At 42.4% G+C, this 15697-nt stretch overlaps 1 protein-coding gene across 2 annotated transcripts in view; it reads left to right on the forward strand.

Annotated features, from left to right (window-relative positions):
- scaper (S-phase cyclin A-associated protein in the ER) overlaps positions 1–15697 on the forward strand; it is a 347711-nt gene that overhangs the window by 245461 nt on the left and 86553 nt on the right. For both annotated transcript variants that reach the window (XM_038784220.1, XM_038784221.1), the window contains one exon: positions 7589–7712. In XM_038784220.1, coding sequence (XP_038640148.1) covers positions 7589–7712 — 124 coding nt within the window. The remainder of the gene's footprint in view (positions 1–7588; positions 7713–15697) is intronic.

The following is a 15697-nucleotide window of genomic DNA, read 5'->3' on the forward strand; positions in this document are numbered from 1 at the left end:
TTAGTTACATTTCCTTCACTCTTCCAAACCAAGCCTACTTCCATTCAGAATAATACCCTTGTTACTGAATGTGGGAAGAGGTGATGTTTTTGCCCCTGTTTATGTGTAAACAATATGGACGTGATGTAACGTGCAAAAAACAGAGTCCATTTTTGAGCCTTTATAGCAGGTCTCTCTCAGCACCTGCAGCATTGAGAATGACTCCGCTATCAAATGGGACTCTTTTCTTCCTAGCTCGAGACTGCACTTACCTCTCATTGCAGGAAGAGATCGGGACGCCATTTTTAAATGTCGCCCAGATCTCTCGACCCCCTTCAGAATCCCAACCATGGCGTCCAGACTCCTCCATTGCCCCAACTTATCTCTTAGAAGGTCATCGCCCCCCCCTCACCCCACCTCTTGAGGGCAGGGAACACGAGACAAGATTCCTAGCATCTGGGCACCTTGGCACTGACAGCTGGGCACCCTGGCTGCGCCAACTGCTCACCCTGGCAGTGCCATGCTGCCCGGGTGGCAGCAGCAGTGCTAGGGTACCACACTTCCCAGAGCCTGACCACCCCGGAGCGTCCAATGGCCTGTGAGACCCTCCCATATACTGTCATGCCTGGTCCATGCTTGTGTGGACCATGGGGAGGTCTCCCAGGCACAAGGCGATTTGTTCCCAGGCCTCAGGTGAATCCATCGCAGATGGGCTCATTCAAATATATAATCTAGCGAGGACGAGATCCAGATCATGACATCTCACGAGATCCCATTAAATTACGTGAGGCGTTTTGAGCATTGCAAATCTCGCAAGGAGCCGCTTCCTGCATCAGCGAGTCAGGCACCGCGAGGCCGTTCAATTACGCCCAATATCTCAAAAACTAATGGATGAATTTCAACAAAATTTGGTACTCTGGGTACCAAGGAAGAACTGAGTAATTTTTGGTGAAGTTGTAGATCTGGATTCCAGAAATCTTTGAAGGATCTGTTAGCATTATACGGTGGGGTGATTTGTCTTCTTTTGAGAACATTGTCATGTTCTTTTAAGAGCATCCCAGCTGTTGTGGTGGAATTTCTCACATGTCAAAATAGGAGCAGGGTTTTCAGGGCAGCTTGTTGGATGTTGCTGTTCCAAAGGTGTTCTGTTCCGCAAGATTGAAGCCCCTCATCTTTTTAAAATAAATTTAGAGTACCGAATCATTTTCTAATTAAGGGGCAATTTAGCATGTCCAATCCACCTAACCTGCACATCTTTGGGTTGTGGGGGTGAAACCCACGCAAACACGGGGAGAATGTGCAAACGCCACACAGTGACCAAGGACCAGTTTCGAACCCGGATCCTCAGCTCCGTAGTCCATGTGCTGACCACTGCGCCACGTGCCACCCCTGAAGCCCCTTATCTTGATGAATACAGCAGCTCACCAATGTTTTTATAAAGGGGAAAATGTCATAGTTAATACAGTTTGTTCAGTCACTGGTAGAAGTATTGAAAATGGAAATTAATATATAATTTTTTTAAAGTATAGAATTGTTTTTTTTTTAAAGGCCAAGGATTAATTAATTAATTAATTTTTGTATTAATTTTTGCAAACATCAACAACATAGGTGCAACAGTTAATTATTATTTAAGTCAGGATTTTCCGATTATTGATATTTTACAATCGAAATTGAGATTGTGATTCATTGCCCACGGTTACATATGAAGAACAGCCAACTGGGCGGGTACCAGATGATAACTAATGTTGCCTGCTTAACTGTACACTAGCAAAAAGTAGTGACCAGCATTGTATCAAGCATCACAAATATACAGTGAGTAACGTTGACTGTAACTATGTATATGAACACAGAAGAGATTTCAAACAGCAAGATCCCACATACAGTGGTGAAATAAGAAACTAATTGGTTTATTCTGGTGGTGTTGGTTAAGAGAGGAACGTTAATCAGAACAGCAAGATAAATCCTTGCTCTTTCAGATAGTGCCCTGAGATCTATATCATCCATCCAAACAAGTAGAGAGTGCCTCAGTTGTGTAAGATAGGGTCTCCGATAATGCAGCACGCTCAGTATTTCACTGAAGAAGCAGCCGAGATTATGAGATCTAGTCCAAGAATGCATCTCAAACCCATAACTTTATAACCTAACAGTCTCACCAACTGAGCCACACTGGCACAAAGGAAATGAAAAATGAAATGAAAATCGCTTATTGTCACGAGTAGGCTTCAATGAAGTTACTGTGAAAAGCCCCTAGTCGCCACATTCCGGCGCCTGTCCGGGGAGGCCGGTACGGGAATCGAACCGTGCTGCTGGCCTGTTTGGTCTGCTTTAAAAGCCAGTGATTTAGCCGAGTGAGCTAAACCAGCCCCTGACAAGTGGAGAAAGAATTTTGTGGAAGATGTATGTGTAAACATTAACTCAGGGAACCTTCAAAGCAATACCATTCAGGGCACCATTTTATTTATTTTAATTTTAATTTTAAAATCCATACGAATCCTGTTTAATTTGTAACGACAGGCTTGAGAATTGACACTTTGGTCTTCAACACTGAATCTTTTCTAAATTCACAAGTACTTTGGGCTCCTCATTTGTGGCTTGTGTGCAAATGGTGACAGTTGACAGCTGTCGTTAGTCTAATAAGATTAAAGTAAAAAAATTAGTTGTACTGTCTTTAATCTACCATTTAACACTGGGAACCACCTGGGGCCTGCATTATTCTGTTCATGCAGCATCTCCGTGTTAGCTGTATCGACCAAGGAATACGAGGTCTGCTTGCCTCCATTAGCTGAAGGAAACCTTATTCTTCTAAATGCTGTATTCTGCTAATTGAATTACATTTTCCTCGTTTCACTACCAGTTTAATTTTTAAACTTCAATTTCAGCCTTTTCTCTGGCACAGTTCTCGGAGCGCCCAAGTATCCAAACTTTTTTTGTGAGCCTCAGCAATGAATGTCTTAAATATTTTGTTCTCAGAATGTGGGTGATACTTGCATGACTGCATTTAATTTCCCACCCCCCGTTACCCCGAGAAGGTGCTGACGAGTTTTCCATTTGAATTACTGTAGTTCTTAAGATGACCCTCTGACCAAAGCTGCTTCCTGCCAATAGCACTTAATGTCCCGTCTATCATTTTGCATCCAGCCATGATTCTCTCGCCACATATTTTTGACATTTACGGACACTGCACTACCATCCCCCGATTTCAGGAAAAGGCTGAGTTGGAAAACAATCCTGAATGTGCGCTGTCATTAAAGTTTGCAAATGGACTCTAACAGAAAAATGCAGTTGTTTAGCGCCTTTAACAAAGAGTCCACAGGAAATAATTTCAGAGAGGATGCAGGAGAGAGTTGGTGGCGGTTGCACATGCAAAATAATGGGACAGGAAGAGTGCAAAGTGGTTGAAAGTGAATGCAGGGTCTTTAAGTTGAAAGTGATAATGCTGTGCTCAAAATCACTCAAGCCACATTTGTGGAATAAAATATGTCGTTGGAGGTCTGTGTCCTTTCTGTCCATGTGGAGTGTGTTCATTCTCCCCGTTTCTGCATGTGTGGGTCTCACCCCCACAACCCAAAAGCTGCGTAGAGCAGGTGGATTGGCCACGCTAAATTGCTCCTTAATTGGAAAAGTTGGGGAAAAAAAGATATACTTGCACTGGAGACGGGTCAGCAGAGGTTTACTAAATTGGTCCCTGGGATGAGGAAATAGTCCGATTATGAAAGGCTGAGCAAATTTTCAATTTTAAAAACAAATTAATTTATAGTACCCAGTTATTTTTTTTTCAATTAAGGGGTAATTTAGTGTGGCCAGTTCACCTACCCTGCACATCTTTGGGTTGTGGGGGTGAGACCCACGCAAATACGGGGAGAATTTGCAAATTCCACACGGACAGTGACCCGCGGCCGGGATCGAACCTGGGCCCTCAGTACTGAGAGGCAGCAGTGCTAACCACTACGCCACCGTGCCGCCCTGATGAGAGGCTGAGTAAATTGGGCTTATATTCTCTGGTGTTTGGTAGAATGAGAGGCAATCTCATTGAAATCTACAAAATTCTGAAAGGGCTTTATAGGGTGGATTCTTGAGAGATTGTTTCCATTGATTGAGGAATCTAAAACATGGTCTCAGGGTAAGGGGTCAATTATTTAGGACTGCCCCCCCCCCCCCCCCCCCCCCCCCCTAACTCGCCCCACTACACACGGACAAACAACAGAGGCGAAAAGGTGATGAAAAAGAAAGAGAATATGAATAAAAATGAAAGGTTAAGGATCTTTCATGCACTGGGATGACTTCCAGTCTTCTATGTACATCTTCTATGTATCTATAAGTGTGACTGTTGGAGCAGACTCACTTGATGGGCTATGTGGTTTACTTCTCCGATTTCTTACATTCTTAATCCAATTCTAACTGTTGTGAAGCTGTAAATCATACTTGTCCAGCTGCGGTATTTAGTAATACATTATGTTATTTAATACAAAGCCAGTGGCAAAATCTTCCAAAAGTATCATCTTTTTAATGTGCATTGATGGTAAACCAAACAAAAGATTGACATCCATTAATTGCTGATTCTGTTAACGATCCTGAACTTCATGAACATAAATGAGGGGGTTCTGTACAGCGTGTTATCTGTTTTATTTTAAACAAAACGAGTTAATTAAATTGTATTTATATCATGCCTTTGATGTCTTAAATTTCTTCACCACCAGTTCAGCACTTTTGACTGTAGTTACTAACATTAAGTAGGCAGATATAGCAGCCAAGTTGCACACAACGGCAAAAATGAAATGAATTACTTGACCAGATAAGGTGTATTTTTGTTGATAATTGTGGGATAACAATTTTAGAGCACCCAATTTGTTTTTTTCCTAATTAAGGGGCAATTTAGCGTGGCATTGAAACCTACCCTGCACATCTTTTGGGTTGTCGGGGTGAAACCCACGCAGACACTGGGAGAATGTGCAAAATCCTCATGGACAGTGACCCAGGGCCAGATCGACTCCGGGTCCTCGGCACCGTGAAGCAGCAGTGCTAACCGTTGCGTCACAGTGCTGCCCCCGGTTATAGGATAAGTATTGACAAGAATATTAGGAGAACCACCTGACCTTCATGGTACACTGGCATGGAACACTTTACATTATCATGACTGAGCAGATGAATCTCGTGAAAGGAGACACTTGCTACAGTGCCGCACTCCTTCAGTTCTGCAATAAAGCATCAGTAGTTTATGTGCTCAATCTCTTTCGTGAGCCTGAAGTGAGGGTGCTACCACTGATTGAAGCATACATTTACTTCCCTTGTCTCCTGAAAGCATTAGCTACTATTCAAGTGTTGCTCCTGAGTATAGCCAGCCTCTGATATCTTCCAGAGTTCCATCCTTGTAAGCTTAGACAATAACTAGACCGCTAAACCTTGAAAGACACCACAGCTGAGTTTGATTCTATCCTCGCATCTACACTTTCCAGGAGCAAAATGGTCAATAGCAAGAACAACTTCCATTTATGTTGCACCTAAATGTTTGATAAGTGTTGTCAAACAAAATTTGATTCTGAGCACGAGGATATATTAGGACAGGTAGCCAAAAATTGTTTTTGTATAACATCTAACACAGGAAGGAGAGGTTGAGTTTCTAGTATTTTTCTGATCCCAAGCCAGATGATGAGCCCATTTGTAGCCTCTTCCCCGAACTAGTAACTGTGCTGAATAAGCTAACTGGTAGTCAAACCTGGTCAATATGGCTTGATAGTAACCTGGACATGGGTTTGATCCATAAATGGAGGAAACTAGATCGTATTTTTGAATATGTTAGTTGGGGATGGGTACTGATATTTAACAGCAGAGTTGAGGTCTGTAATCTTGATCTGAGGAGTAAGGTATCAATCAGTTATTGCTCTTAACCTTAATCCAGTTTTCACTCCATAGGCTTGAGCACATAATCCAGGCTGATACTTCAGTGCTGTATTGAGGGAGTGTAGCACTGTTAAAGGCTCTCATCTTTTGGATACAATGTTGAAACAGTCACACCTGTCCTCCAAAGTATATGTAAAAGATCCTGTGGTCCGACTTGATGAGCAAAGAATTTCTTTAGTTACGATAATCAATATAAATCCTTCAACTAGCATCTGTAAAACCGATCAGATAGTTATTACAGTTTGCAGGCCTTGTTGCTCACATCTTTCCCATCTACGGTAGTGACCACACAAACTATTTCAGGCTTGCAAAGCTCCTTGGGACTTTATATGGCCATGAAAGGCATTATACAACTTCTCATCCGTAGCTTTTCCTTCCCTTCTATTGCTGTTACAGAGCAGTGGACTAGTTGACCCCATTTGCATGTTAGAGATTTATGTGAGGGTTGTAATATACAACTGTACAACAATCTCGAGTCATGTTTTAAAATATTAATCTAAAAAATGATGTACGATATATTGTGTAACATAATGACCTGATCTGTTCAGTGTAAATCATAGCATTTACAGTGCAGAAGGGGGTAATTTGCCCCGCCAAGTCTGCACCCGCCCTTGGAAAGATAACCCTACTTAGCCCATGCCTCCATCCCATCCCTGTACTCAACCTAACCTTTGGACATTACGGTGGCAATTTAGCGTGGCAATCCACCTAACCCACACATCTTTGCGAAAAAATTGTAACACCCGGAGGAAACCCATGCAGACACAGGGAGAACGTGCAAACTCCACACAGACAGTCACCCGAGGCCGGAATTGAACCCGGGTCCCTTGTGCTGTGAGGCAGCAGTGCTAACCAACGTGCCGAGGATTATAACTGTTTAATTTATAATTACTAAAAAAGGCATAAAATATTCATAATTATTAACAGGACTTATGAAAGATATTCTTTTACCAGATGTTTTAGTTTGTCTTTCGGAAGTATACTTGTGACGTTCCCTGACAGTCATGTAACTCAGCTATCCAGACCAGAAGGCCTCAGTTTTCATTCATTAACTGCGCTGATCTCAGAGAGAGTGGCTTTAAAGTCACAGCAATTTACTTCCATGTTCATATGCTAAGAAGGGGAAGCTTGACAAGGTTTGTCACTCATGGGCCAGCATAGCTGCGCAGTGGTTAGCACTGCTGCCTCAGGGCGCCGAGGACCCGGGTTTGATCCTGGCCCTGTGGAATTTGCATATTCTCCCCGTGTCTGCATGGGTCTCACCCCCACAACCCAAAAAGATGTGCAGGGTACGTGGATTGGCCACGCTAAATTGCCCCTTAATGGGAAAAACAAGAATTTGATACTCTAAAATTTTTTAAAAATAAGAAAAAAAGAAAACAAATCAAAAAGGAATGTCACTCTTGATCACCATCCAGTGGTTCCCACTGAAACGCTTGCTTTTCTGGGCAATGGGCGGCATCACATCCAATCTTGAGCTCATCCCAATATGTTGCCAGTACTTCCAAGTGTAAACTTAGAAATTGTTCAGACTTCAGAAATCGCTACATGTTACCATAGAACAGCAAATGCCAGAGAACCGCGTCCCAGTAAAAGTATACACTTTTTCTGGCGGGATGGGTAAATTATTGGAATGTGTGTGGGTGGAGAGTGTTGACATATGTTTTTAAACAAATACAAGCTCACCTGACTTTTTCTTGTCATTTTGCAGATCCCTGTGCAATGTGATTAATGCATACTGCTTCGCGTGTAAAGGCTGCTATGACAACTGCGTCTATGTTCTATTCAGTAACAAGATCACTTTCTTACTGGAACTGCTGATGCATCAATTGACGGTAGGAGTCTGTACCTGCAGCTACCTGCCATAGATGTACTTTATGGATTCTTGTAAAGTTGCTACAAAGCTATGGTTTTAATAATAATCTTTATTAGTGTCACAAGTAGGCTTATATTAACACTGCAATGACGTTACTGTGAAAATCCCCCAGTCACTAGGTGCCTGTTCGGGTACACGGGGAGAAATCAGAATGTCCAATTCACCTAACAAGCACTCCTTTCGGGACGAACAAGCATGTCATTCAGGAAACCGGAGCATCCGGAGGAAACCCATGCAGACACGGGGAGACTGTGCAGACAGCACGGTAGCATTGTGGATAGCACAATCGCTTCACAGCTCCAGGGTCCCAGGTTCGATTCCGGCTTGGGTCACTGTCTGTTCGGAGTCTGCACATCCTCCCCGTGTGTGCGTGGGTTTCCTCCGGGTGCTCCGGTTTCCTCCCACAGTCACAAAGATGTTCAGGTTAGGTCGATTGGCCATGATAAATTGCCCTTAGTGTCCAAAATTGCCCTTAGTGTTGGGTGGGGTTACTGGGTTATGGGGATAGGGTGGAGGTGTTGACCTTGGGTTGGGTGCTCTTTCCAAGAGCCGGTGCAGACTCGATGGGCCGAATGGCGTCCTTCTGCACTGTAAATTCTATGATAAACTCCGCACAGACAGTGACCCAAGCCGGGAGTCGAACCCGGGTCTCTGGCGCAGTGAAGCAATAATGCTAACCACTGTGCTAACGTGCTGCCCTTAGTCCATGTAACTGGGAGCCAGGGGCTGGGATTCTCCCCCAACCGATGGGCGGGCTGTACCGGCGCCAAAGAGTGACGTGAACCACTCCGGCGTCGGGCTGCCCAGACGTTCCAGGGGCTAGGCCGGCGCTGGAGTGGTTGGCGCTGCGCCAAAGGGCCTCCGCTTTGATAAGTGTGTATCTTATTTTTGCTTTAACTTATCTTTTTTTTTTACATTTTTTATAAATTTATAGTACCCAATTCATTTTTCCAATTAAGAGGCAATTTTAGTGTGGCCAATCCATCTACCCTGCACATCTTTGGGTTGTGGGGGAGAATGTGCGAACTCCACATAGACAGTGACCCAGAGCCAGGATCGAACCTGGGTCCTCGACGCCATGAGGCATAAGGGCTAACCCACTGTGCCACCGTGCTGCTCCAGCTTTAACTTATCTTGGTTATTTCTGAAAATTGTCAAACTTAGTCAAGGCTTCAAAATGTTCCAGGCATTTGAATTTGAGGGGAAAAATAATTTGACCATCATGAGGTGATGCTTTTTGACTTACCTGCCAAACAGTTCATGCGTTTTGTATCTGTTGAGCATGGCATGCACAATGTGTTTCTCATTAAAAATAGTATAATTATAAGAACTTCTTGCAATTATGTAGTAGTTTTACGCAGGCCACTTCATTGGGTTTTGCATAGGCAACAAATGGATCTTCAGCAGGAGAAGAGTGAGGATATGTTAATTAGGCATGGTTAACAAATAAGGTCTTGAGGCTTTTGAACGTGGGGGCAGATTGTGTTTAGGGAGGGAGATAAAGAATATGGAGCAAAACGGCTGAGGGTTGTCGGGCTTGAGAAGGATACAAAAGTACAGAATAGTGAGATCATGGAGGCAAGTGTAGACAAGTGACATGTGAGAGTACCTTTAAGAAATGGGTGTTTATAAATGGGTATGTATAAATATCTGTAGTGAGAGTGCCTTTAAGAAATGGGTGTTTAATACTGCAGTGATATCAGAGAGTGGGTGGAGCTGGGCTGTCTGTCAGCTTTTCACTTTCGTTTTAGGCTGTTTGCTGCAGGATGTGTTTTAGTTTCGTTTTCAGAGCTGGATAGCTGCAGTTACAGCCAGAAGGTGTATTAGAGTCTCTCTCTGTAATCTAAAAACTGTAAATCGATCCTTCGGTTATTTAAAACTAATAACTGCTCTCAGTAGTGACTTTAACCTGATGTGCTTCTGTTAAAAGTTCTTTTTTTTTAAGTCTTATGGATGTTAAAAGGACAGCTTAAGGATTACTTAATGTTGTATTTTTTGGGGGTTGTATTTGAATTGATGGTTGCTAAAATGTTCACTATATGTTTTGAAAAGGTTAACTTGAGTTCATAGAATAAACATTGTTTTCCTGTACCACACCTGTAGAGTCGGCCATGTGCTCCCCATACCACAATCTATTAAAAGTTGTGGGTCAGGTGAACTCCATGATACACTTTGGGGTTCTCTAAACCCTGGCCCATAACACAAGGTTGAACATTTTAAAGTCAATGTGTTAACTGGATGAGGAGCTAATGTAGTTCAAGCAGATAGGTGATGGGTTTTGCTTTCAAAGTGGGTCGTTCTAGTTTTATCGACACTCAACATCTATGTTAGATATTCCCAGGTCCAACACAGCGTGGAATAGAGTTCCTGCTTCAGTAGTCCAAACTACGGAAGCCTCTGTGGAGCAGGGCTACCATTGCACCACACTCCCCTGGTCTCCCTGTCAAAGATTGCCAATTAGAACATTTTAATGATGTCCATTGCAACCTGCTTGGAATTGCAGTGTCTCTTCACACACATTTACTAGAGCTGGCTTATTGCCATTCATGTGCACTTTATATAGAGCAAGGGATCATTTTAACCTAAATCATCCTGTAGGAAACTGACCGGATCACGCACTGGAAAGTAAAATCAGATAAGGTGTACCTTTCAGTTTCCCATCATTTACTATGCCCTTTATTATTACTCCCTTCCCTATGTTTTCTAATTGCCTTTAAGATAATTCCAAAGTTACTTGTGAATGAGAATTCAATTCACATGAACTTACTGTATCAAAAAACAATCCTGGCCTCCCTTGTATACTTCTGGTATCAGCTACGCCAAGAAATAATCTTTCACCACTTCCCTTGTTTGAGGGAGTCAGGGTGAGTTTGGGGGGAGAGAGATGGTGATGGTTTACCATATTCAATTTGTAACCAGATCAAAACTATAGAAATAAGTAGTATGTGATAATCAAAATATACAGTCATTTATTGGTGAAAATTGTGTTGAAAAATATTTTCCTCTTGGAAACTTAATATTTGCACAATCAGATCACCCACTTTCTGTATATTTAACTTTTCTCCATTGGAGCCTGTTTCCAGCTATCACCTTCAGGAGTGATTTCATGTGGTCTGAAATATATTACGATTCCAGACCAGGCAGTGGCTCGGATACAGGACCGAACCCCCAATATTTTATTTTACTTTGTAAGACCGTGTGGAAAGAATACTTCACTCCAGGAGTGACTGCGCAAAGAAATAGTGATTTGGTATTTTAAAACAAAACTTTATTATTAACACAATATTAAAATCTTTAACATCACAACTGAAAATTGATTACAATTACTCAATACAGTAAATACAATACCCTTAATTACCATCTCTATTCCCAATTAAACAACAAGAAAGAAAAAAAACATACAGCTCTCGCTCCATTCCACATCCCAATGGCACAGAGTAATACTTGCTTTCCAGACAGATTTGGCTCCTGTTAGAAATCCTGCAGACTTGGGCTGGATGTCTTCAAAAAGCTGTTTTAACTGGTTTGTTTCAGCTTTCCCCTGTCCTCGGACAAGTCTGCTCTGCTTTAAATAGTATTACTCTTTTATTTTAACTATTCTATTGTGAGAGCAAAGTACTTTACTTGTGGTCTAACAGGATAGCCAGATCAGAACTCAACTCAAAAACCTTTCTCTGAATGTCCAAATACCTTAGCGCCACCCAGCAATGACAGAATCTCACCAAGCTGACAACAAATTAACTCCCCAGACTGAAAACACATTAGCTCCCCAGAGACTCCCCCTAGTCAAACAACATTGCATTAGCCCAGGCTGAAAACACATCACCCTAGTCAATTTCACCTTTGGCTCCTAAACACTTTCTGGTCTTGCAAAACAAGGTTCTTTTAAAAACATGACTACTGCAGTCGAACACACTTTAACCCCAGGTTTTAACCCTTAAATTGCCAAATGTTTATAGTCTAATATATCTACAATCCTGCATTCATCACAAATGCTTCTTCATTATCAAAACTTTCTCTATTTTCAAACAGTTGATCCCTTTTTCTGTGTTGCTGTCCATGTTCTTTCCTAATTTTCCTTCTCTATTCTCCTGCTTCCTGGTGGGGTATGATTCGAAAGGCACCGTCGGCCTTCCATTCATTTAGAATGAGCCCAGACATTAAATGGCGGCAACCTGTTTGAACACTGAGGCTGCACAGCTGAGCCTTTCAGCATGTCATAGCGTAGAGGTCAGAAATGAGAGCCGAGCTGATTTTTCCCTTCCTTAGTCCAGGAATGTTGAGGCCAATAGTACTGACCCCGATTGCTGACATGGTTGAAAGCAGTTAGTACAACCAAGACTGGAGATTTCTGGTTTACATAGTTCAGTGCTGAAATGGTCATTGGTGATGCAAAACTTTTAAAGCTATTTCAACCGTGTAAAATATCCAGCAGGCCAAGCCGGACATACGGACGTGAGTGCAAGATGCTGAGTTAAAATGGCAAGCAACAGGGAGGTTGGGGGTCATGCTTGCAGACTGAGCGAAAGTGAGCCCTGAGGAGTGTAACATCGAGGAGCACCTTCGTTCGGCCTGCAGACATGACCCCAACTTCCTGCTGCTTGCCATTTTAACTCAGCCCTTGCTCTCTTATCTGTCCTTAGTCTGCGGCAAGGCTCCAGTGAAGCCGGCGCAAGCTGGAGGTACAGCATCCCCTCTTCCGATTAGGGACTATACAGCCCTCGGGACTCAACACAAAGTTCAACAATCTTAGACTGTGACCTTTCCCCTCCACCTTAACCCTTTTTTATATCCCTTACAAAAACACCACCCCCCCCCCCCCCCCCCCCCCAACGCACCTCGTCATCTATCTTTTGTTTTTAAGTTTGCTACATTTTTGTTTCGATCTCTTCCAGCTACAGTATATTATTTTTTAAATAAATTTAGAGTACCCAATTCTTTTTTCCAATTAAGGGACAATTTAGCGTGGCCAATCCACCTACCCACTCCGACACGGGGAGAATGTGCAAACTCCACACGGACAGTGACCCGGGGCTGGGATCGAACCCAGATCCTCGGCGTCGTGAGGCAGCAGTGCTAACCACTGCACCACCGTGCTGCCCCTTACAGTATATCATCGAACATATTTTCCCCCTCTCTCTATTCTGATAAAGAGCCAAATGGGCTCGAAATTTTAACTCCGTTTTCTCTCCCTACAGATGCTATCGGACCTGCTGAGTGTTTCCAGCATTCTCTGTTCTTATTTCAGATTTCTACCTCTGCAGTATTCTGCTTATTTAAGAGTTTATTTCCGTTGTCCTGACAACCCTGCAAGTTGTAAGTAGGAATACTGTTTGCAATCACTTTTAAGGAACATCAAAATATATTTAGTCTGGAGAGTTTAAATTAAAAAGAAACTTCACTTGAAAGCCTTTTGTGTAATTTCCAGGAATTGAGTTGTGGTTTAATTGAAACACTATGTCCATGCTTTGAATAATTAACCAGAAAAGCTGGTACCAAAAAGCAAACAGGGCACTGTAACTTTAATACATGCTGAGTAAATTAAATGTAACTTCAAAGATGGTTAGCTGATACAGAAAGGAAGGAATTTCAGCTCAGTCTGGAATCTTCTGATTTAGTTCGCTATCAAGATCACTAAAGCTGGTAAGAACTGTTTCAGACTTTGGATTTTTAATTAAGTGGATTGAAAACTATGGACCTGCTGGTAGTTCAGCCAAAACATTTTTCCCCAGCGACTGGACCAATACACATGCTTAATGCCTAATTACACATGAGGAGGCCATCCCTCAGCACTTCACTAGTGACAGAACCACCATGAACGCTAAATAGCTGAGCAACGTGCTCCAAGTATCTTTTTTCCACAGACGTACGTGGAAGTTACTTCACAGAGGTGGGCCATTCAGCCAAGCTGCTCCATGCTAGAGTTTAAGATACTCCTCCGACCCTGCATCATCTGACCCTGTCATCTTCTTTCTCAATTCCTTCCTCCCTCCCTTGATTATCTAGTTTTCCAATAAATGCATCTATGCTCAAATACACCCTGTGGTAACAAGGTCTGCATCCTGAATTCTCTCTGGATCAGGTTTTTCCTGAGTTCCTTCTTGGACTTATCAGCTCTTCCAGTCTACTAAGTTTCCACTTTACCTTGTGTATGGGGAAACCGTTTTAATTTGATATCTTTGTTTCCTACTTTTGGTGACAATTTCTTTAATTTGCCTTTTAGGTGCATGTAGTGCTCTTGTATCTTTGCAAATACTTTCGTGAATATTTCCAGCTGTCTGAGTCTAGGTTCTGCACAATTGATTGATTCCATAGGCGACATATCTAATGTCAGGCTTCGAGATATTTAAAAAAACCTTGGCCAGCCCTTGTTCCCCGGGATGTGCAGACTAAAATGCAGAATTATTCCACATGCTTCTCTTGAGAAGCTTCTATATATAGGAGGAATTTTATATTGGCTGATCATAAATTGCCTCATTAAGAAATGCTGATCTTATTTACATTTTTTTCTTAAGGTGACTATTACACTTTCATTATGAAAGCCACTTTGTATGCTCCCTGGTTGAGGAGCTAATTGAGTTCTGAAGTGCTGTAGCTGTTTTCTGCAACCACTTTTTAAAAATACATAAACGTTTCAAAATAGTAAAGAAATGAAAATGAGTTGCATAAAATAATATGTGTAACTAGTTTCTCCCGCTTTATTTGTATTTACTTTGGGGTTTTTTTTGCTAATTTCCTACACTAACGAGCTCATATGTACCTTGTTGAGTGTACTTGGAATGTCTTTTTGTCTCGGGAGTTAGTGAATTTATCTTGTTAATGTTACTTATGCCTTCACTTCCTGAAGTTTTTAATTTTTATAGTCCCCAATTCTTTTTTCCAATTAAGGAGAAATTTAGCACGGCCAATGCACCTACCCTGCACATCTTTGGGTTGTGGGGGTGAGACCCACGCAGACGCAGGGAGAATGTGCAAACTCCAGACGAACAGTGACCCAGAGCCGGGATCGAACCCGGGTCCTGAGCGCCGTGAGGTAGCAGTGCTAACCACTGCACCACTGTGCCGCTCACTCGATCACCATGGATAATCATCCTGCAAACCTTTGGCGTTCTTAGTCACCAGTCTTCAATTCTGCTGTTGACTTATTTGCCTCAACGTATCAATGGATCTGATTTCAGGCGAATAACTGCGTTTGTATTTTACCCAGCTGTATGTTGAATTAAGTAGTGCTTAATAAACAAACAGCGATGACTACCATCCATGTAATAATCTCTAATGACCTGTAAATGGAGAGATAATTTTGAAGTCAGCTTTATTGACTTATAAATTCTCCCACCTCTTATTCAAAGGGCTGCAATCGGCAGTTCCATACCAAAAATTAAGTTAGTATTCCAGGCGGACAGTCCAGTTGTGTATTGCTGTCCTCTAAATGTAACAATAACTGAAGTCATACTTGCTGACAATTTCCTGGTCCACAATATGCCGGTCAACATATCAGCAAAATTAAAGAAGAATCATTCCCTTTACCGCCTGGCAAAACATCTTGGGCTATTTAATAAAATAACAATAAAAGCGGAAGAAGTTTTTTTTTTTAGTTCAATTTAGACATTTAGTGATTTCAAAAAAAAAGGTTTGGGAGAGCGTGAGCCATCAGTATTATTTTATTAAAAATTTAGAGTACCCAATTCATTTTTTTGAATTAAGGGGCAATCCACCTACCCTGCTCATCTTTGGGTTGTGGGGGCGAACCCATGCAAACACGGGGAGAATGTGCAAACTCCACATGGACAGTGACCCAGAGCTGGGATCGAACCTGGGACCTCGGCGCCGTGAGGCAGAAGTGCTAGCCACGGAGGGCATCACAGTGGCGCAGTGGTAGCAGATACTGCGAGGCCTGGATAGAATGGACATGGAGAGGATGTTTCCACTTGTAGGAAAAGCTAG

The sequence above is a fragment of the Scyliorhinus canicula genome, chromosome 24 (assembly GCF_902713615.1).
Source record: "Scyliorhinus canicula chromosome 24, sScyCan1.1, whole genome shotgun sequence".
Taxonomy (NCBI): domain Eukaryota; kingdom Metazoa; phylum Chordata; class Chondrichthyes; order Carcharhiniformes; family Scyliorhinidae; genus Scyliorhinus; species Scyliorhinus canicula.